This window comes from Falco naumanni, chromosome 4, assembly GCF_017639655.2.
Source record: "Falco naumanni isolate bFalNau1 chromosome 4, bFalNau1.pat, whole genome shotgun sequence".
Classification (NCBI taxonomy): domain Eukaryota; kingdom Metazoa; phylum Chordata; class Aves; order Falconiformes; family Falconidae; genus Falco; species Falco naumanni.
The window spans coordinates 9,525,225-9,546,997 of NC_054057.1; the positions used below are offsets into that span (position 1 = coordinate 9,525,225).

General features: G+C 38.1%; 1 protein-coding gene across 6 annotated transcripts in view; it reads left to right on the forward strand.

Moving 5' to 3' along the window:
- TBC1D5 (TBC1 domain family member 5) overlaps nt 1-21,773 on the forward strand; it is a 326,354-nt gene that overhangs the window by 160,861 nt on the left and 143,720 nt on the right. For all 6 annotated transcript variants that reach the window (XM_040593276.1, XM_040593275.1, XM_040593273.1 and 3 more), the window contains 5 exons: nt 1,474-1,540; nt 15,936-16,044; nt 17,900-17,989; nt 18,098-18,169; nt 20,959-21,026. In XM_040593276.1, the coding sequence (XP_040449210.1) occupies nt 1,474-1,540; nt 15,936-16,044; nt 17,900-17,989; nt 18,098-18,169; nt 20,959-21,026 (406 nt within the window). The remainder of the gene's footprint in view (nt 1-1,473; nt 1,541-15,935; nt 16,045-17,899; nt 17,990-18,097; nt 18,170-20,958; nt 21,027-21,773) is intronic.

The window sequence follows — 21,773 nt, forward strand, 5'->3', positions numbered from 1 at the left end:
TGAACAGGAGATTGTGCCCAGCTAGCCTGCTAGCCTTTCAAAATATACATTAAGAAAATACGTTAAGTCTATCTGGACCTCAGTAAACTATCTCATGTAGTGCCACGGGAGATGTTGCGAAATAGGAAGGATGGGGATTGGTGAAATATAGTAATTATAAGATGAATAGATAAATGCAGGTTACAATGAAAGAAATATTTTTAGTGGAGCTTGTGGTAGAACTGAGCTTAATATTTTCATTTGTTGTCTTGCCGCAAAGTGAGAGACTGCACTGAGAGACTTTTACAAAGGGAAGATAATAGAAGGTGGTGTACAGTGCAAGCACAACTAGTTTTCAGGTAGGACTGGTCCTTTCTGAGGAAAAGAGGACTAGAAACAGCATGAAATAGTGTGAAATACAGTGTTGTAGTAGCAAGAATTTTTACTGTAAACTGCAAACTTCTCTTTGTAAATAAAAACTAAGAGGAAACGTAGGAGTGTTGGTTAAAGATGGCTGTGAAACTGCAAGATGGTGTGTCGTGACTCTAGTATATCGAGCAAGGTTTTTTTGATAGGGAAGAAAACCGCTGCCCAAAATATCAACTGATTAAACTTTTAGTATGCTGTCTACAGCTCCTGTCCCTTCTTTTCCCTGTGTAAGAAGGACTGATTTAAACAAAACAGGGAGTAAGGAGCCTCCAGTTAGGGAAAAAGACCAAAAGAACTTGATTTTAGGAAGCAGAACAGAGGACGCAAAGGTGCACAACACTATTGGTAAATGGATTAAGGTAATACACAGGAACATAGAATTATCAAGCTAAATGACAGGTTGGGCAAGAATAAATAGTATAAACCAGGACATGAATAAATTTGCTTTGAAAAAAAGATGATTCTGGCTTTTAACAGCCCTTCAATAGAAGTAGTTATTACAGAGAGGAAGATTTTCTTGTAATCCTTGGTTTCTATGAACATCACAGCTGTATGTGTAAACAGCCCACGGGATGTAAAACAAGATGTTTAGCAGACATGTTACTTAGGTGGTCTCAGAGAAGTTTTGAACTTGTGCTATGACAAAGAAAAACACCTGGTATCACACAGTCGGTTCAAAATTTTTCACGAAATAGATGAACTTTTACGTTCTTTGACTTAAAGTTAGTAAAATCAAACTAATTGTTTATATGGTATACTTCAGTAACCTTATACTAATAAAATTATATTTAACAAGTTGAGAAGGCCCTCAGTCAAAACTTCCAGTGAAATTAAATCTCAGATTTTCTGAACATTTTTACTCCAGATTGAACACGGAGGCTAGTTCTCTCTCTTGCCAGCTGCAAAAATTTGAAGAGGTAAAGTTGAGACTTGTGTGTGTTAAGTTTTGTTGTAAACTAAAGTTGCCATAAATGGTAAAATCAATTGCAATTCTCATCAAAATTGTGTTATTTGTTATCAGGGTTTGTCTTATAACAAAGGTGGTTTGTTTTGTTTTTGTATTAGGAGGAGCAAATGAAAATGGAAGCACACACCACACCTCAGATTCTGACGGAACATTTATTTCTTACAGGTTGGTGATTTTTTAGAGTTATTTTCTAATTTTAAAAAGTTTAAATATAATAAGCAGCATAATCTATTTAAAGCAAAAGAACAGGTCCGCCTATTTTAAGAGTATTGTGCAATCTAAATTGCAGTCGTCAGTAGACTAAAAGACATGAACGATTTAATTAAGGAATGATCTGAAAAGTTGTTTTCTGGATTATTATTTTTTTGAGAAAGTTGTTCAAAATGTTCAACTAACAAAAGTACAGGATGTTTGTAATTCTAAATATTTTTAAGGTCATTTTGTTGTTATTTTTCTCCAAATAATGTGATAAAGTAGACATTTTCTTCTAAAGTCATAGCAGCTAATCAAGATACTGTTGAAATATGTAACTCAGCAGGGATCAACCTTTCTGATCTTCTCCAAAGTAACTGGATCTATGGACCGCGTGGAACTTTATTTGCTTGTTATTTCAGGTCAAAACCCAAAGCCAGTTGTTAAATTTGAGGCTTTCTGACGGGAAGACAGTATTTCAGTTCTGTTGGTAGTAAACACCAGTAAAAGAAACATGACGCTGAGTAACTTTTTGCAGTGCTGTCACTGAGCTTGAGTCTTGCCTGGGTACATACGGGAGGCTGTTGTACTTGAAAGCACAGAAAGGTAATCAGCAGGCGTGTAGTTGCATCTTTCAGCCAGGAAAATTCTGCCTCTGCTACAAATGCTAAATCTTTGTCTTTGTGACTGGTAAATGAATAGTAAGATTTGTGCTAACCAGCGTGACTGCATCTGATCTTGATCCTTTAGTATGGTAAAAGAAAACAAGCTTACCACTTGAGTATTTTAGATTCATTTAGTGAACCGTGATGGATGGCATCTTTTTCATTTTTTGTTTGTAGTCTACTGGAGGCTGTACTTCAAAGAGGTGTAGGCAGGCAGGCAGGAGGAACCTGCCTGTGCGCCTCGTCTGGGTTGCAGCCGGCTGGGTGGGAATTATCGCTGTGCTGGGCATGGGCATCCTTCGGGGGGGGGGGGGGGGGGAGGGACACAACGCCTGGAGAACCTGTTGCAGGCTGGAGACCGAGAGATTGCTGAGGAGGGCAGGGAGCAAACAGCCCGCGCGTGGGGATGTTGAAAAGAAAGACTTTTCGTAAGGACCTGGAGGGAACAGCGAAGAGTTTGTGGCGATTCAAACACCCAGAGGAAGCTTCTGGACTGAGAGCAAGGTTGGAAAAAAGGGTGTGCTTGCAGGGACTCTGTGGGACGGGGGAGGTTTGATTTGCAAATCCTTCCAGTTTTCTATATGTCTGCTCTGCTGAAACCTACTTTGTGGTGATATAAAACGCTTCGAGGGTAGTTACCGTGGTCACTTTGAGAAAAATATGTTAGCAGATCTGTTTCAGGATTCTGCCGGACTCGATTTCTTGTCAGATGTGTGATCTCTAACGCATGCAACATACTATCTAAGTTAAAAGAAGGGCTCAAAAATAGCATCCAGAATAATCTTTGTGGGTTTTAGGTGAGAAGCATATGTACATACAAAGACCATGAAGCACTTGCTGAGACATAGGCAAGATAGAATTTGGCCAGATCAGCAAAAGAAAGGAGTTGAGCGCTCTCTTTGCCATTAATTCTGGGACACTTACTCCTGAAAGTCATTACCTCGGGAGCCGCAGCTGTTGTAGCAGCCAAGGTGTAGCGCTTGAAGAGGAAGCCAGCTTCAGCTAGGCTCTGATTCCACGAGGGTGTAAGCTGTGGGGCTGGGGTCTGACCCTTTCCTCCTACCCCTTCTCCACTCATGCCATAGCACTCCTCACTCGGTGCGCCAGCCCAGGGAGCTAACCCAGCCCAATCTACTCACTCTTTGTAGCGAGAGCCTTCTGGTGACTGCTCACCGTGTCCACTGGCCAAAGGTTCACATGGGTGTCGATGCCAGTGGAAGGAAAGTAGCCAGCATGGACAGCATGTCCATGGCAGTGGGAGCACAGAGCATGGTACCATTTACTTAAATCAGTTTAAACTGTAGCGAGTCCTCAGCCGTCTTCAAAGCTTCACAAAAAAAAGTAGAGGTTGAAGCTGGTCTTTGCATCTCCATGTTCCTTAGTCCAAAGTGAGTATCATCAGCGTGACGTTGGCTACAATTTCCACTGAATAGTAACCATACCCTGTCAGAAACGTTTACAGCCCAACTTACAAAACTGACATTAATTAATATTTTAAAACCAGACCCATATACCACTGCCAGGGTATTATTTTTATAAGTAGAGGCAAGATGGTAAAGCCAAGATAGTACAGTATATATACATGTATGGGGGGTCGAGTGGGGAGGGGGATTGTATATATACACACACACACACACGTATATATAAGAAACCTCTGACTTTTAAGAACTGGCAAGCACTGTTATTAAGTAGTATTACAGCGTTTAAGGTGTGAAATGAGTATTTTCTGCTCAGTGGCAAGTAACTCCCATCACATAATGAGACTGCCTGTAAATTTGCTGGTTGAGTTGAATATTGTGTTGATAGTTGTAGTTCTGGGCTGCACGTTAAGTAAAAATAAGCAGCTAATACCTTATGAAAGGTGAAAAATTAATCTCAAACTACCTTGAAATGTAACAATGGTAATTGGTTGTTACTTCTTTAAGGACTTCTTAGAGATTTTAGGATACTATCAGTGAATATTGTTTCAGTAGGTTAGTAATTTGGTAAAACTGATGGTAGTCTTGCTTGCCCAAGGTGTTTCAGCCTATTGTATTTCAAAAAGCCTGGCTAGTGAATTCTTGCCCTAAAAAGAGGCAGAGGCATCTTTGGATCGTGGTAGATGTCGTGCTTGCAGAAAGCTAATAAAATGGAAAATTCTACTGAAAATTTTTACTGAAGCAAAAGCTGCTTTATGTTTTATCAGCTGCAGTCTCTTTACAATTTATTTAGGAGAAGAGGCAGCTCCAAATGTTTAAAAATATTTGAATGTGACTGTGTTTTGCTATTAAAGGGCTCTTAAGAGCAGATCATTTTGGGGTTTGTCACAGTAAAAAAACCACAGGGTAGAGGTATTTGATTTGAACACTTTCAATTTTAAAGGACAATTTGACACTATCCAGTACAAGACTTTGAGTGCGTGTGTATGTATTAATAAAGGATGTCAGATCATTGTCCTTTGATATATTTATGATGCTCCATAAGTATTTGTATGGTTTTATTTTTAATATGAAGGTGTCACCTTAGAGTTTGTGGCTCTTGTGTTGATCATGGCACGTATTTAATGCTGCTTATGTTCAGACAGTGAGCATTTCCCTTTAGGCCATAAAGTTTGTAAGTAATGTAAGTGAGAAGCACATGTGACTGGCACATATATCTAAATATTCTGTGAGTTTGTGAATGTGTCCTGTCAGGCCACAGAGAATTTTCTAGCTGGTCTTCAGGCTCTGATGGACGTATTCTTTGTGTACTTCAGAAGAAGCTTTACTAATAAGAAATTATGAAAATTATTTCCTAGAACCATGTCCTCAAAATTAGAAGTTCACTGTTATAAAAATTAGAACAAGGATTTAGACATATAGTAACTTTCATCTTTAAAACATAAGAAACTTGAGGAAAATATTTGAGCTCCATTCTACTGCATTATTTTACTGCTATGATTAAAGCCTTTTCTGGATGTGCAAATAGGCCAGACTTCACCAAAACAAAAAGAAAAATAGGCGTGGGTCTCTAGTTTCAGTATCTGCAATGCAGTGCCACTGGAAAGTAGAAATACTGTCTTTCTACAGCCTTCCCAAGGGCAGCTGACCTTCTCCTCGCCAAAGAGGTGAACCCCTTGCCAGCACATATGACTACAGACTATTACATTAATCTGTTTAGCCTCAGTACCAGCTGCTTGCATGTTTTTAATTATCTTATTAGATGGTATAACAGTGACCTATGAAATAAAATGAAGGTGAGTATTTTTTAACTTTATTTTACAGGCTATTTTTCTAAATATATTTTAATGACCTAATTATGACTTTTAGGGAGAGCCATTGATGCAGACATTCAATTTGGCTGATAGAATCTAACATCTCAAGGACACTTATTTTCTTCCAAGGTGGATTCATACATTAATACTGCTTCTAATAAATATATAGCCTAAAAAAAGCTCACTTTTCATACTTGTGTTGTTAACTTACTTTATGACTCAGAGGCCCATGACTACAGTGCTGGATAATTTCTTAATATGTCTCTGCACTTGTGAGTTTAATTCCTACCCCCTGTACCAAAATAAAGTTCTTTCCTGTGTGGCTTAAACTCCATGACAAGTGACGATTGCTCAGAGTTGTGGGTTATGTAGGCAAAGTATATTCCTCCTCCTGCTGATATTTCAAATAGGCAGAAGATCTTGTGTAAAGAAAGACTTTTGTATTCCGTTTTCTTCCCCTGACTTCTTACAGATTCCGCTTACCAGATGTTTTCTTTCTTACTGCAGAAAGGCAATGTGGTCCTGCTGGCTGAGGCACGTTTCTTGTGTGCCAGCCAACAACCGCAGGACTGACACTCAGCATACAGAAGAAAGACGGCAAGGGGTGCAAGCTGTTCCTCCCTGTTCCTAACCCCTTCCAAAAGTGGCTAGTGAAACTAGTTTGGCTCCGCTTTGACCTGTGACTTTCCTTGGCAGCTGAGCCAGAAATGGCTACGTAGCTTCTGTCCTTATATGTTAAACACAGTGCAAAGGTGTAGGCGACTTATATACCTCCACCTGGTGGAAAACTCTTTGTCTTAATCCATTAGGAAGCAGCCCTTTTCCATCTATACAAGCCTGGTCAGTTTTGTTCATACACCGGTGGTGTTTCTTTATTGTTCTCCTTTCAAGCCACCCCTGTGCAATTATAACCTGTTTTTCCTAACTTGGTCCGTCTGCACATAAACAAGAGCTGTGAAGAACAAGCTTGTTTCTACTGGGTTTTGCAAATATTTTGAGATACAAAATTTGGGGAATAGAAGGCAAAGCAGTGGAATAACACTGCATCTCTGTTCTGTCAGGAGAATACTCGGTGTTTGCATCCTTCCTGTCTTTCCACAAGGAGGTAGTAAAACTGGCATCTGTGGGTTTTTTGTCTTCCCTACAACCATTTGCTACACGCCATTTTGGTTGATGCCATTTATGTGCAAAGAGGACTTTTCAGTACAAGTTCATTTTGTCTGAGAACCTGTAAAATCTTGCCTTGAATTTGAAAAATTACATTCTGAATATGCTAATAGTCTTTCTCTGGATGTGGTAGTCTGTGCCAGTACGCTTGTTTTGTCCATTTTTTTGAAGACAGTAGCAATTCCATCTTGCAAATCTGGTATTTCCAGCAAGAGAAAGTGATGCTTTGCACTGATTACAGGTTTCCTCCAACAGCTTTTTTTCTCCAAATCCGAGAAGATCACTGTCATACCTACTGAATGCTTAGAAGATTTCTGGTTTTCTCTGCATGATTTCAAAATTCCTTTCTTTTCCTGTTCAAGGATCCCTGTATAACTTCCAGCTCTGTCTTGTCAGACATCTTTCATTGACTTCTTTCTTCCACAGCTGATCCACTCTGCATTCCTTGTGTGGTGTCCTAAAGAGTTTGCAAAGGATGTCATAAGACAAGGAAGAATAAGTTGTCATTAAGGAACTGAAACCCTGTATGCAGTGTACTTTTTCTAAGATCCAAACATTTCAACAGATATAATTGGTGCTTTTTTTTTTTTTAACATTGGCCTGTGAAAAATATATTAATTTCTAAAGAGGTAGAAATGGTAATACGGACTTGCTTTTTGTCTGTATGCAGTGTGATCCCTTGGAAAATACGGGAAGGCAAATTTAATAAATTTACGTAAAGTCTGAGGTGCTTTCAGAGAGAATCAGAAAGGAAGGATTGAGTACCAACATCTTTTAATGGCAAAATGCTTTTTAGCAGATTGGTAGAAAAAGGGAAATACTTAATCCATGAAGAGAGGCCATGGAAGGGAAAATGGTGATTCCTTTCTAACATCCATGGAAAGAAAGTGAAAAATTTGGTTTATTCTTATTCTGTTGTACGTGAAAATTAACCTGCACACCACTGATACCATATTCAGCTGATGCCATATTTTCCCTTACTAATGTTTAAAGTGTTTTTCATTATGGATTTCCTTTACTCTTCCACTTTCAGTAATCTTTGAACTGTCACGGCAGTTGGGAGAGGTGACTGAGGGCTGCAGAGAAGCAAATGTTACTCTTGTCAATGATAGGGCAGAGTGTACCCTCAGCAAGTTTGCATGTGGCACAAAACTGAGAGGTGGATTATACACCAGCTGGTTGTGCTGCCATCCAGAGAGACCTTGACAGGCTGGAGAAATGGGCTGACAGGAACTTCATGAGGTTCAACAAGGAGAACTGTAAAGTCCTGTACCTGGGGAGGAAGAACCCCAGGCACCAACATATGCTGGAGGCTGGAAAATAGCTTGGCAGAAAAGGACCTGGGGGTCCTGGTGGACATCAAGTTCAACATGAGCCAGCAATGCACCCTTGCAGCAAAGCAGGGTAGTGGTATCCTGGGATGGGTTAAGAGGAGGTCAGGGTAGGTGATCCTTCCTCTCCACTTCATGTCTGGAGTACTGTGTCCAGTTCTGGGCTTCCCAGTACAAGAGACATGGGCGTAATGGAGAGCATACAGCAAAGGGCCGTTGAGATGGTGAAGTGATTGGAGCATCTGTCCTATGAGGAACAGCTTGAGAGAGATGAGACTGTTCAGCCTGGAGAGGAGAAGGCTGGGGGGGGTGTGGTGCGGGTGTGGGGGGCTGTGGATCTTAGCAAAGTCTGTAAGTATCTGAACAGAGGATATTTAGGGGACGGAGCCAGGCTCTTTTCAGTGGTGCCCAGTGGCAAGACGAGAGGTAGTGGTCACAAATGCAAGATATGAGGTTCTGTCTCAACATCAGGAAGCACTTTTTTACTGTGAGGGTGATGGAGCACTGGCACAGGTTGCCCAAGGAGATTGCAGCATCCCCCTCCTTGGAGGTATTTAAAAGCCATCTGGATATGCTTGAGCCAGGGATGGACTAGATGATCTCCAGAAGTCCATTCCAACCTCAATCATTCTGTGATTCTGTAATCCCTATTATTCAAAATCCTAAAAATGGAATTAGCTTGTTCTAAATCAGAAGGGGGAGACACCTGTGGCAAGAACAGAAGAAAGGAGGTCTGTATTACTGAAAAACTTTAATTTCTAAGCAAAAATTCAGTGCTAAGCAAAATAGCATGGGCAGGATACCATGTGAAGTCAGAAATAAGAGGTTGGAAGAATTTCAGAGGTATTTTTATCTTTTTTTTTTTTTTTAATGAAGATTTTCCTTTTTTGTAAGCATTATTAGTCCCTTAGTAAACTTGATAGAAAGGAACCCAATGGAATTGCTCTTGTGATTTTCATTTTGGCCCCAAAACCTTTCACAATTCTTCCTTCTAACACAAAATGTATTTGAAATATTTATTAGAAGTTCTGAAGGTCAGTGGATCTAAATATACAGTGAACTTAATAATTGTCATTCATTTAAAACTCAGAACTTGCATCGTCTTTGCAAGAACATGACTAATGCCAAGAGGTGAACAGCATTGTATTTTTTCTTGCTGCTAAAGTACACTTTTTAAGATCTTAATCTTGCTGGCATTAACGTGTCGTCTCTGAGATGTGCAGTGACATAAAAGCAGCAACGTCTGCCACAGAACTTGGAGTGAGTTGTTGGCTGAGTTTAGCAGCAAGAGAACATGGAAAGGATCAATTCTTTGCTGAGTGGGACCTTAAATGGAAGACTTGTGTCCTACACCTTTGTAACAGTACTACTGAAAGTTAAACCAGGTATCTTGATTTTCCTACACTGCTCAAAATAAATCTGCTGAGCGATTTAATTTTGGTTTTAAAAAAAACCCACAGAAACACCGTGACCAAGAACTGTATGTAAAACTTGCATACCAGACCACAGATTTGAGGAATTACAGATTTTAATCCAAAGAAGCTAGAAGACAAAAGATTTCTCAAAATAATGTACAATTGAAATAAACCTAAAGAGCAAAGACTTACTTTTAGTGAGACTACATAGTTTTTAATGATGGTAATAAAACCTGGTCAGTTCAAAAGATTAAAGTTATATCAGGAAATCACGTATTTTCTCATGTCATTGTATGCAAAATGGGCAGATTTACAAAGTTAAGATGGAATTAACAGTATTAACTAGAACTTTGCATTTGTCATCTTGCACATCATAAAGTCATCTGAGTTTTGAAATGGGGTGCATATTTTAAATATTATTGTGACTATGCCAGTTTTAGACCTTCTCTAGCTAGTCAGGCGTGAGTAAGCAGAAACGTTTTGGCATTTGGGGGCATATTCCTGCAAAAAGTATGTCTCCTTTTTTGAGTTTGATGATTTGTAGAGCAGTAGCTTTTACCTTCTGTTATGTGCTACAGGAAGCTCTTAACTTTTCATCTCAAATGCACGTCTGTCCATGTAACAAGGCTGTGAGCATGTGGATACACAAAATTCACTGGGCTCACTGTGGGTATGAATTAGCAGAAGGGTAAAGTAGCAGAAGGGAACTAATCAGGAGAACTAGAAAGTAAATATTCTACATGTACATGCAAAAGATTTCAAAGGTGTTGGAGGGATTTAAACAAGAAAGCCTTGACTCTGCAGCTGGCAAATCAGTTACAAAAAATAAAAATAATTGAATGTAACGTCTAGATTTTGTTTCACCATTCTGTGAATGCGTGCATAAAGAAATGAGTAGAGGAGAATGGGCTGATGAAATTTAGACTTTGAAATGGCAGTAACAAGAACTCTTCTACAAAAGCTAAACAGTTACAGGGATGGAAGCGAAGTGCTCTCCCAGGGCCAAAACTGGCTCTTTGGCCGAGAACCACCAAAGTGAAGTGGACAGTTTGGGGTGTGGAGAAGGGTACCTCGCGTTCTGTGTCAGACCCGGTGCAGTTAGGAGAGGGGCTGGAAAAGCGTCCCACTGCCACTGCAGCCATATTTCAGCTCCCCAGACCGTACTGTATACACACCGGTAGCGTAAAAAGCATCATTAGCTAATAACCTTAAGTTTTTGCTAGAACGTTTACCTTAAGAAAGTCATTTTGCCTTTCTTTACGCACACCTTTTTGACTGTATGTCAGCCAAAATTAGATGAAACCTGAACTGTTTAGCAAAATCTGCCCTTTGAATGTTGAGCCTCCCGGCAGTGGAGCCATGCATATTCGAACTTACATGGCTGTTAACTCTGCCTCATATCCCAAGGCAGGACTTTGGGAAACAGAGGAAAAGACATCTATTTTCCAACCAGACTGGTAAGACTTCACATTAAGGCTGTCAAATGGATTTTCAGGAAAAATCTGTGTGTCAGCAATGATTTTGGTTTAGAAATTTACTGCTTTTTACTTGATACTACCTTTCATCCCCCACCCCCCACCCCTGTTTTTATAGAATTAACTCTGGTTTTATTACATTCCTGGCTGTTGCCTCACTTTTCTCTCGACTGTTGATTTTATGGCATAATAAATAATACAAAGTTTGGAAGTTTCTTGGATTTGTGCAGTATTTTTGAAAAGAACGGTTGCCTCTATTTAAATATAGATACGGCATTCACTTGTTGATGTTCCTGTCAATAAATTCCCCATATTGCTAAAAATATGACACAATAATTAGAGAATTTGTTTTCTTTCTGATGGCCAGTAGCCTGTTGCTTCATTGAGTGCCTCTGGGGAGCTGAGTTTGGGTCTTCCCATTTTAAAAAGCACATTCTGAAGATGAACAAAAAACCTGTATAAAACAGTGATATTGGCTTTTTTGAAAGCACTCGCACCATTTTGTTTTAGAATGATTTTGCCAATACGAGCCGCACTGCTCAAGAGCTTTCTTTGGACCTCTGTGAGGCTATCCATTTTATCCTTCAATATTGATCTAGAGGGTGGAATAAGATTGAGATGTAGGTTGAAATCTTAAATATGTATGCAAATGTTCACACCTTTCAGTAGCATTGCAGTATTCTTCCATGAACTGAGAAATATGCTTTCTTATCTGAATTTTGTTGTAAATAGTAAATTGGTCTTGTTTCATCAGGGACACAAAAAAAGAGGGATTTCAAAACTTGGCATAGAGTATTTTAAAAATGCATGAGGCAAAATAATGATACACACTGTCTAATGACCTGATAGATCCTGATTTCTTTGAAGTAGTTATGGACAGTAATATTTACCTGGTAGGTCTGTGCCCCTGCAGTCTCAGAACTGAATCTCTACCCTTTTTCGGTAACATAGATTGTAATTTGATGTGGCTATTCACATTTTTACATTTCTGTGGGTTTTAGTGTCTTCCACACAGTTTGGTGTTGCCTGAACATCATAGTACAAAAGTGCTTCTTATCCTAGCTTTAAACATCGGAAGGATCTGTATTTGTATGCATCAGTGGCTTTATTCTGTAAATGGGTAATTGCAGAAGTTAACTAGCAGTGATTACAGTCTATGCTATGCCATTCTTCCTCGATTGTATTTCTTCCTCTTCTGAGCAGAGTATTTATTTTGTAGCTTAGGTGGGCTACCATTGCATTCCTCTGCCTATCTATGCTCGATGCATTGGTTTAGCCATTATGCTGTAAATCAAAATGTAGCAGCAGAGCCAGAAATTTAGCCACTACTGGCCATTAGTGGAAAAAAGTTTTTGTTACCTCTCTCCAATGCTACCACAGCTTAGTGTTGCCTCAGTAAAATTCTGCGAACTACTATCTGAATTCCAGAATTATTTTCCAGGTGTCTTGTTACATTATTGGTGTCACATTCATTCTTAAAAGAGTTTACAGTTGCTTGCTCCTCTATAGCTGGGCAATAGTGGGATTCCAGTGTCTTTTACTAAGGTGCTAGACCTTAGGGGTTTAAATACCTTCTCAAAAGCTATTTAAGTGCATGTAAAATTTTGCTTTACACTTTCTGATGTGAAGTCCTGCTCATTATGTTCCCTTCATTACAGTGTGTCAACAGGGAGAGGCATTTCTCTTCCAAATCTTTGGACTCCTATCTCTGAAAATCTAATGTTTGTAATAGTCTTAACAAGCATCAGATCCATAAAATATGTGCTGTTGGAAAGAGAAAAATAAATATGCTTATACGTGGTTTGCTAGGAGATCAACCTCATTTCTTACAAGCAAGAAAGCGTGCATCATCCCTTCCATTGATTTGCTTACTTTTTCATTCATACATATTGAGCATTTTTCCCACTTCAAAGTAATGCAACTGTCCCTAACTCATACCAATAAATATTTTACATTGGACAGTTACTACATGGATAAAGCATGCGAAATAAAGTTTTTTAAAGAGACGTTAATCCAATGGCTTTTTCCTTTGCAGGTCTTATACCTGCAAAGACTTTACAATGTGTACAATAGTATCTTAGACAGGCTATTTAAATAATATGAAATGAAAAATGTGTACAAAATAACCAGAAAACATTAACATTGGTATTTGCCTTTGTTTTGATTGTACAACCTAAAGGTAGTATGAACACATGAGTATGCATCTAATTTTCTAGTTTGATTAAAAACAATTGCATGTGCTTAATTCATAGTTTAAGTGGTTCCAATTGGCTCTTGAAGTCTTTCACTTCAGTGAAGCAAATGGGATGTGGTAGACTTGAGTTCCAATCTTCATTGCTCATTTCACTTTGACCGATGAGTTTTCTGCAAGCTTGGGTTAACAAGGCTCATAGATGTTAGTTTACAGAGTAGGGCTATATCATTTTTAAAATGATCCTTTTAGAATTGATAGCTTGTTGATATTACACAGTGTTACCGTTATTGAAACAGTCTCTAGAATTGTAAGGCTTAACTTATTAGCCTTCATTCAAAATATTTGAGAAATGAATTAGTGAATGCTGTTCAGAAAGGATTTTAGATACCATTCATTTCTACTAAAACGCAAACAGATTCCAGCTTCCAAGTCTTTTTTTTTCTTTTTTTCAGCTGCTTATAAGTTTTCTTTTTAGTGATCCCAGCAGCCAAGGGGGTATGCAGAGAAGATATGATCTTGCCAAATTTCTTTTGGCTGTTTTAAATGTAATTTTGTTCAAAATGTGTTTGGAATTGCATTACAAATTAAAAAAAAAAAAAAAAAAAAAAAAAAGACAAAGCATAGTATCAGCACTAATACAATTTAAGAAGAGTTGAAATTACTTTCTTACTGTGTAGCAATCACTCCCAGCAGTTGGTGAAAAAAATAACCTGAAGAGCTTCTTTCCTCTCTGTTCCTTCTATTCACAGTTACACTGGTTGCAACCTTTTGCTAACTCAGCTGACACACCGGCGTTTTCAAAGACATTGTGGGAATGTCATCCGCTAGCAGAACAATGTGAATAGCTTCAGAGGCTGACCTGTTGTGTGCGCAGGGGAATGTGTCACTCTTGAAGCATCGCTACCTTAGGGAGACAGCTTGGCAGTAGTTATAATGGCCAATGATGCTACAAAATTTACAATGGCAAATGAAGAATATTATACATGATAGAAACAGGAGGGTTATTTAGATAGGCATAATATACTGGAGTTACTGAAGTATAAATGACTGTGAAAGAAAGGCCCAGATTTTTCTCAAGCTGTGTCTGCTATATACCATACGTTGTATTTAAAGGAGACAGAATCGTGGTAAACAATCGTAGGCAGCTTGCTGCAGAAGGTGAGGGTGTACCAGTGATGGGGAGCTGGTGAAATGACGAGATAGGCTTTCTGACTTGGAGAACGGGGGATGTGGCAGGAGGGAAGGAAGCTGCCCCACATCACTGGGGTTGCTTGCAGCTATTTTGGTCACCTGGGAACACTGGCAGAAGGTAAAAGCAGCCCTAAGCCCTGCAAGCTCCCACTGCTTTAGTCATCTTGGCTCTTACCTGGAGTACCTTCACTTTTCAAAGTAATAATAATCAAGACCCAGAAGTGATTTTTTTTTTTAATTTTTTTTTTTTTTTATATAGAAAGCAATCCTAGCTGAAAAGTGATGCATTCACAAACACAACACTTCTTGTCTCGGCATGGATTGTGGGCTCACTCACATCTCAACGGAACAGGACCATAATTTCCCAGCTTGCCAAGTCCATTCCCCAACTATTCGCAGCTTCTGCAACCGAACAAGTTTTATCTAAAACAAGTTTTGAAAACCTCACCCTCCCAACTCAGCTTAAAAGGCTGAAAACTACCTAACTTTAGCTTGCATATCTTTAGGGCAGTTTGCAAAACCAGAGTTTGTTGGTATTTAGTATAACCCACTCTGTGACCCTCCTTAGCGAAGGAAATTTGGTGAGATCTTACCCTGGAGTCATAATAGTAGTTTCCCTCTTTCTGGTTTCATTTGGTCTCCCAGGGAGAAGTAATAGTCTCCCATGTGACAGTGGGAGAAGGAGATGTTCACCTTAAGGACATGGATTGAAAATAATTCTGAAACACATTTCCGTGCACATAACCCCTCTCTTTACGCTGAAATTACCCTTTGGATTTTAGAGTGGTTGCAGAAAGACTGCGAGCAAGTCGTGGGCTATCAAGACCATCAAATGGCTTATATTGTGCTTGCGATTCATTTCAGTAGAAGGCACAGAAAATATAGGTTTAATTCTTTTATTCAAACTCAGTAGATGGTTTGGGACAATTAATTTCCAATTGTTTCCCAGTAGAGCAGATTTACTTGTATATTAATGAGGCACAGGTGTTAGGCCCCTGGTGCCTGCATGCCTGGGAGGCATATTTAGGTTGTTTATCTAGTCAGCCATAGGTACTGCAAGGTACTCAAGCTTGCCTTTAACAGTTTATACAGTGAGGCTTTTTAATTTTTTGATGTTTTTTTAAATTTGCTAGCACCTGTTAAAATTTTAAAACTGATCATGTAGAAAGAAGTAGGAGTGATTTCAATAGTAAATAGCACTAAATGTTAAAGAAAGTCATATTCTATGATGCTTAACTGCCCAGCTTGACATTAAGAAGAAAAGAAGGTTCATTTAAGCAAATACGTCATGTGAGGAGCTAATACAGTCAACAGTATACTTTTCTGTTGCATATTTTTGGAATAGGTACTTCTTTGTCTACAGCTGAAACATGAATGTGCTTATATTAATATTCATTTTTCTTGTTTATTCACTGAACTGCAGTACCAACATTTTAGAGGAAATGGAATAGCCTCCATAGACATTATGAATTTCAGTAGCTGGCATAATTATAGCGATCTACATATTCATTAAATCCACAGAAGAAATGTGTCCAAAAAGACAGCCATGCATTTAGAAGTGGTACACAACTAAATATATACATTAAAAAAAAGTTCCTTTCCTCTGCATATCCAGAATTGTGTAGTGTCATATAGTCCTTAAATCAGCTAAGGCTTTTTTTTTGTTTAAATGTTCATTCCTTTTGCTTTTGCATGCAGTAAAGAATGGGAAGAACTATTTGTAAACAACAATTACTTGGCAACTATACGGCTGAAGGGGATTAATGGGCAGCTGAGAAGCAGCAGGTTCCGTAGTGTTTGCTGGAAGGTAAGAAGAGAAAATATTTATTTACAGTTTGTGGTTGCAATATATCAACACATTACCTGATGCGCTGGAAGATTATTGATGCAAAGAATCATGAATTTTCCGAGAGACTTCATCCCAATGTTTTCCTACTCATTTTTATAATTCATAGGACATTTGCTAATCATATTGAGTTGCCTTAAAGCTGAATTGCAGGTGATAGCAAAAGATTTCCTAGGAAAGAATATCTTTGTGCTGGGTGGTGTGTTTAGAATTGAGTGCCACACAGCCATCTCTCCTCTCACTCTGTGCAGTGAAGTCATGCACTGGAAATAAAAAGGAAGTTTGTCTCACAATTTATGTTTTCCGGAACTTGGGACTGCTCTAAAATCAGTCTGATGCTTCTGCTAGCATCTTTTCCCAGTGAAATACGAAAATGAAGACCAATCCCTCTTCTAATGACTGGATAGAGAGGGAAGCCAGGTCTTCCAATCTCAAAACACAACAGATCCTCGGAGGTCTCTTACTGTATTTTTTAAAGTTGCAGGGGAAGGAAAAGAGAAAGCAAGCGAAGTAAATACTGAGATGCTATATAGAGTCCAAAAGAATTTTGTTGCACTGGTATCAGGTCTTCTGTTCTGCGCTAATATGACAGCAGAGAAGATTTTCCCTCGTAGAGTTGCTGTAGGTTAGCCAGATAGTTTAAATTACCTCACTTGGAATTTCGCAAGCTTCGCTTTGGCATATAAAAGACCAGACCTATAAAACCAAAATGAAAATACTCCTTCTATATGGATGAAAGAAATCTGAAAATTGAAATTTGTAATTTGAAATCTATGTAGTATTAAACAAACGTAAGGCTAATGAAAATACTGCCTTCGGGAAGCCAGCTGAATATATGCCACGTTGTTTTACCAGTCTGCTGCTTCTTGAGCCTCTGAATTAGGAGGCCATAACTCAAAACCCCAAACTAACAAAAATATTAAGTCCCTCACTGTTCACTAATCAAATAAAGGAATGGTTTCATTTTAGCAATAAGGTTGGGTTTATTTGCACGTCCTGATACGGGTTAGGACTCAGTTTTACACTGCCTGTTTTAAAAATCTTATCTATGTGATTTTTCGGAAACGCGTATTTTTAGTAATTTGGGGATGTGGGTTTTTTTGTTATTATTTACTGTTTCTTAACACTTGATAATGTGTAAATAAATACATGTTAAAAGCAAGAAAATACTCTGGGGTTTTTCCATATTTTATATGCAATTAAATAGTATTTTCCAATAGATGTTTCTTTCTAACCCTTTTTAAACAGAAATGTGACAGAACTGAGATGTAGGCATTCGCAAAGACTTTTTTATAGAATCATCTCTTTCAACTGTCTTGCAGAATTTTAGAACGTGTTTCTTTTCTATAAAGTAACATTTTCCCTTTCTGTATTTCTCTAGGTAGAGTATATCTCTGAATGCTTAGTTTCTGCTTTGCATTCATGTTTAGTTTTAAGCACGTTGCATTAGGTCATCAGTGTTATGTAAATAGCTTCAAGTTTTGTATATTTATTTTCATCTCTGCATTTCGTTTCTGCCTTGGAAGTCTCAGTCTACTTTACTGAAGTTGTGACAGTTTACAAAGCTTGAGTTTGTGGCCTCAGTTGTTTTCAATGCTTTATTTTGTACTGCAGAACTACTGTTGTTTCTAGCTTCTTATTTATAGACTGGAAAGTACTAAAGCCAAGAGTATTTTATAGGAGGTCTTTGCTTTCTTCTTATGTATAGAATACTTGCTCCTCCTTTCTGAGACTGTTTAGGCTTTTTGGTAGGATTTATATGAAAAGCTATGTTAAATTGATGAAACTTAATGGATTTATTCTGTTTTGTTGATAGTTATTTCTGGAGGTTCTACCCCAAGACAGAAGTCAATGGATTAAAACCACTTCAGACTTAAGAACTTCTTACAATAAGATCAAAGAAATCGTAAGTTGGTACCAAATCGGTTCTTTACTCCCATGCTTTGACATAGATATTAATATTTACAGTATAACAGAAGAGGATTTGATTATTTTTTTTAATGTTTTTACCCAGCACATTACAAACCCTCGGAAAGCAGGACAGCAAGATCTGATAATCAACAACCCACTGTCTCAGGATGAGGGGGTAAGTCGACCCTTGGTTCTGTCAGCGTGTGCTGCTAAAATGATCATCATCATCATACTGACACAACTGAGTTCTTGCTGAAGAAGGCAGAACGACGGGTGCTAAACTCTCCCTCCTAAATTTCCAAATTGACTTGTGTTAACAATTGGTTCACAGGCTCTGCTGAACAACCAGAGATGCTCATTTCCAAGTTAATAGTCTGATTTTTCAGTGCTTATCACAGCGAAGGCTGTGATGAACAAAAATCAGTGCTGGACTGGGAGTCCCATTTCACAGCGTATCCCTTCTTTAACTGATAAACTTTTTTGTCACTGTGTGTTTTCATTTTCTATGTAAAATGGATCTAGTTGAAGGGATGTTTAAACAGTCAATATGAAGGGAATGCTGTTAACAGCAAATACTGAAGAACCCTCCTCTGGAAGACTGTTCAGCCTGGGAAGTTTTTCTCCAGCAAAAATAGAATTGTTCTAAGTTGTATACATGCTGAGTTAACGCGTAAAGTACCAGGCTGCAAGACAGGCATTTCTTCCAGGGTTTTTAATTATTTTTCTTGGTGGTTAAGAGAAACAAAAGTTTATTTTCTAATCAGAAAGCAGCCAGCTGCAAAATGAAAAATCCAGATTTTAAAGAAATAATATGCGGTAAAAGTATTTGGCCTGACTGTCATTCAGTGCAGAGCATCCAGCTCTCGTTCAAATTAATAGGACCTCCTAGTAGCTTGCTAGTTTCCAAGTCAAGATACTTTCAGGAGGGCTTACATGTAGATATGGGAGCTTAATTTTAGGCAACTTTTATTATTTTTTTTACACCAGTTTTCTACTGCATTTTGTATACCTGAAAAGCTCTTAATTATTTTATGGCACAAATCTTTAAGCTTTTCTGTGAATTATTTTACCATTTTTGAAAATGCTTTTTTATCAAATTTTCAAAATAATACCATGAAAATAATCTGTTTGGCTGCATTTAAGAGATATACACACCTGGAAAGACCGTCACAGGTATCTTTGGTGATACGACTTGTAGTTCCATTTTGTTCACATATGGAAGCTCATAGGTACTCTGCTTCATCTTTAATGTAGGAGGAGAGAGAAATTTGCTGGTTGAAACACAGAAATATTGGCTATAGTCACACCGGTGATGCTCTGCAGCCGGTACGATGGTGCAGGCCATCAAACCACTCCAGCATCTTGCCGGACAGAAAGCTGTCAGATGTGAAAGGTTTAAAGCGTTTCTGCTGTAGTTTGTGTTTATACACAGGGGCACAACATTCATTCTGCCGATGATGTCCTTAGGAGACAGGAGACAAAGGTTAACAAGTCCAAGTAGGTAGCAGGGGATTAATCTGTAAAACAAAAGCCACAGGCCAAACCCAGCCTTGGAGCACAGAGCAAAGGCCTTTGAGCCTTTGCAGTGACTTAATGTTTTACCCTTTCGGTGTCCTGGGTTTTGCGTCCTTTTTGCAATGCAGATTCTGTTTCCTTCCTCCTTTGCTCTGATGGACCTTGGTGGGAGCAGGAGCAGGGGCAAGGGAATTTCAAAACGTGATCTAGCTGCAAGAAATTGCTGCGAGTTAAAAAGATACTGGGTTTACGTAACACATTTTCAAGGATATAAAAACTTTTGAAGTTTGGGTGTTGGTTTTTTTTTTTATAGTTGGTAAACACAAAAATAGGCGCTAATTAATTTTTTCTCTTTTGTTACTTTACCTTCCTTTGGCTAGATAGCATTAATTTACTTTCTCTTTTCTTTCTGTGGGGCATGAGTCACCAGGACAATGCACTGCTTACAGGGGAGCAAGGAATTCTGCAAGGATTGTGGCCACTCTTTTTGTACAGTATTTCCTTCACTGGTGCTGCTGCTATCTGAAAACCAGCCTGTGTGAAAAGACCGCTATAGATTTTGTTCTTCCTGTATTTTGGTCAATATGGCCAAGCTACCGTCCCTTTACAATGGAGAACAGGCTTTACAACAATTTTTCTGGAGTGTACAAACAAGAAGATTTGCTGAGACTTCTTTTGGGTTAGCTTTTGCAAAATATTGGTAAACAATGCACGGAAACGAAAGAAAAAAAATGGAGATAGTCAAAAGCACAGATACAGAAGAAGCTAAACCTGCTTCAGACTGTTGTATTTAATTATTTATTTTTTTTATGTTGACAGTGAGCTTTTAAATACTCTGGTTTTCCCTATCAGAACATTTTTAGAATGGCCATTCTTGATCTGCACTGTGTATATGTACCATTAGAATTAGGGCATTTTCATAATAGGTATTTGACCATCATATATTGCTTATTTGATTTTGCCTCCACTAAGACAAACTAGGTTACTTCCAAATAGTTTCTTAGTGTGAAAATTGTAGCAGCTTCCAATTAAAGTCCATATATTCATACCAGCAATGTAGTGCAATATGGTGATATAGACCTTTTTCTGTGAATGAAACACTGAATTTTTTTCAGCCGAGCTGCCGATTCTGGTGAGTCTGAATTTACTCTGCCTTTCTAAATATTATTCATAGACCACTTACAAGTAACTCACAGACCTGCAGCCATCCAGTGAGCAAATGGAATGAGCCTAGAGCAAGGATCCAGGAACTTGAATGTTTTTGTCTCTGATCTAAACTGACTTTCTCCGATATGTTGGGTTGGTCACCAACATTCTTTTTCACCCTTAAAGTATCGATATACATACTTACATGAATGTTGAGGATTAATTAGTTAATATTTGTACAGTACTTTGCTGATGTAGTATATAAGCCTTAAGTATTCATACAATTATTTTTCCTTATTTCAGAGTCTTTGGAATAAATTTTTCCAGGATAAAGAGCTTCGAGCCATGATTGAACAAGATGTGACAAGAACGTATGTAGATCTTTAAAGAAATTTCTATATATAAATTTGGATTCTGTGTTTTTATGTGGTATACATTATATTGTGTTTTCTTGATTTGGTTAGTGTAAATGTCAGGATTGTTGAACATGAATGTATAGAAACATACATTAAATGTATAAAAATACAGGTTGCTTTGTGTGAAATGTGAGAAAATTGAGTTAAGCATTAAACCCCAGAGATTTATTGGTATCATCAAAGAAAAGCTCTTCTAAATTAGGATATTAGGAAATGTACTACTGTGTGAAATTTAAAGTAGAGTTTTCCATATGAAGCAAAGAGAATGCAGGAGAAAGTGAAAGGTCTTTTAACTAAATTATAGTCACAATAAAAGACTGAACACATGACTTTATTTAATTCTTAACACTTACTCAAACAATAATGAAAAAGAAGTTTGTAATTAGTAAGGGTGATGTCACTCATCTAGAGAACTTAAGCATTTCTATTTGTATTTATCGCTTTTCTAGTGGTGTTTGTCACATACGCCTTTTAAAATTTGTCCTAATATTACTGTGATTATGTTTTCATCTTCTTGGCCCTTAGGTCCTTCCTGTTTAGGAACTTGTTTGAGTTAAAACATTCAGTTCCTGAAAATATTTATTTTCAGAGTGGAAGTATTGACTGATGTGTAAATCTAATAAAATTCAATTGCTCATTTGCTACCATGTGAAATTTTACTGTATTGCAAATATTTTTCCTTATAATTTGAAATAAGCGGTG